Source organism: Brassica oleracea, unplaced genomic scaffold (genome assembly GCF_000695525.1).
Source record: "Brassica oleracea var. oleracea cultivar TO1000 unplaced genomic scaffold, BOL UnpScaffold02729, whole genome shotgun sequence".
Lineage (NCBI taxonomy): Eukaryota > Viridiplantae > Streptophyta > Magnoliopsida > Brassicales > Brassicaceae > Brassica > Brassica oleracea.
In genome coordinates, this window is record NW_013619258.1 from 1 (window position 1) to 1,521 (window position 1,521).

At 45.5% G+C, this 1,521-nt stretch overlaps 1 protein-coding gene across 1 annotated transcript; it reads right to left on the reverse strand.

Annotated features, from left to right (window-relative positions):
* Positions 1-164: 164 nt before the first annotated feature.
* LOC106321722 (UPF0496 protein At3g57100-like) lies at positions 165-1,386 on the reverse strand. Its single transcript, XM_013759967.1, has one exon. The coding sequence runs from the start codon at positions 1,263-1,265 to the stop codon at positions 165-167; it is 1,101 nt and encodes a 366-aa protein (XP_013615421.1). The 5' UTR covers positions 1,266-1,386.
* Positions 1,387-1,521: the final 135 nt, after the last annotated feature.

Genomic DNA, 1,521 nt, shown 5'->3' on the forward strand with positions numbered 1-1,521 from the left:
ATGTGTAGATCGTTTGATTCAGTATGTGTCTTTGTTGGTGAATAAATCCGAAGGAGTTTAGAACAGCTTGAGCATCAATCTGAAATTGAGATTTATGTTTCTGCGAAAAAAAAATATATTTACAATTGAACAAAGTTGTTACCGATTGAATACAAATCAATGTACTAAGAAAACAAAAACAAACTAGTTGGATTGGAGTTGGAGCTTTTCTCGCCACAAGAGAGAAACTCAAAGATCTTGCCCTTAGCCAATGTACGTCCAAACACCACGAACCCATCGCACCTTCCCGTCTCTCTATCTAAGTCAACGAGCGTTGACTTCAACCTCTTCCTTTCCCTCTCCATCTCTCCCATAGCTACAGCCACCGGCGACCGTTTCTTAACGGCGAACTCCGCCGTTGCTCTAATAGACCTCTCCACCGCCTCCAACCTACTCACCAGTCTACTGATCCTCTCCACTTCCTTGAGAGCCACCATCGTCGCCCCCTCCATCGACGTCACCGCCGTCTTTTCCCGTTTCAGAGTCGCCGTCGACTTCTTCCACTTGGAAGCAGCGAACGTAGCCACCTCCCCAACCGGAACGGATCCGAATATTCCGGCGACGATTTTGCTCACCGTCACTAGGGCAATCACCGGAGCGATTATCGCCGCCGTGACCACCGCTCTTTTGCCACGCACGCGTCTCAGCTTCCTCTCGATCTCCTTCATGGTCGACTCTAGCTTCACGATCATCTCGGCTAAATCTCGATGACAGATCTGAAGCTTCCTGAGAAAATCACCATCACAATCTCCGTCGTCGGAGTTACAACTAGTACACAAGTCGTTCAACTTACTCAGGTCTCGGAAGGTTTTTCTGAAACTTGCTTCTAACAAACCGCTGCAACCGCTTTTCTCCTCCTCGAAGTCACGCAACGCCTCGTCTAACATGAAGCACTCCTCGTGTTCTGCTCTCTCCAGACACTTTCTCAGAGACTCGCAGAGCTCGCTGACGGATTTGCTTGTGGTGAAGTAGTCGCTGAGGAGACGAAGCAGCTCGGGTTCTTGGCGGAAATCCGTTTGATGACATTCCATGAACATCTCCGAGACATCCTCGTCCATGTTCTCCATGCATTCGTTGAGCTTGCTCAAGTTTTCTTCTGACCGAGACTTTATCATCGAAGAGGAAGAGGAGGTTAAGGAAGGTGGTGATAGGAACGTCATCGCCGGATAGACGGTGGAGATTCGTTGACGGAGACGGTGACTTGAAAATGGCGCAAGAGTTTTCATCTCAGAACACAAAGATCGCTTCTAGAGTTTAGACAAAATAACACAAAAGAAATAGGAGAAGAAGAAGATGATTAGAGAAAGTTTTATGCGCACGCCTATAGTGTTATATAGGTTTGTGAAATTTCCATTTTTCTTTTCCGTATTTTTCACTTTTTTTCCTTTTTACTAGATACAGCTGTAAAAATTCAATGGTTACTTTCTCTTTTTTCCTTTTTCATGCGTATTTCAATTTGTTTTTACTATAGCCAAATGTAAA

Bases quoted from the DNA above. Each gene is read 5' to 3' on its own strand.
- LOC106321722 (XM_013759967.1), bottom strand. From the start codon at position 1,265: ATGAAAACTCTTGCGCCATTTTCAAGTCACCGTCTCCGTCAACGAATC.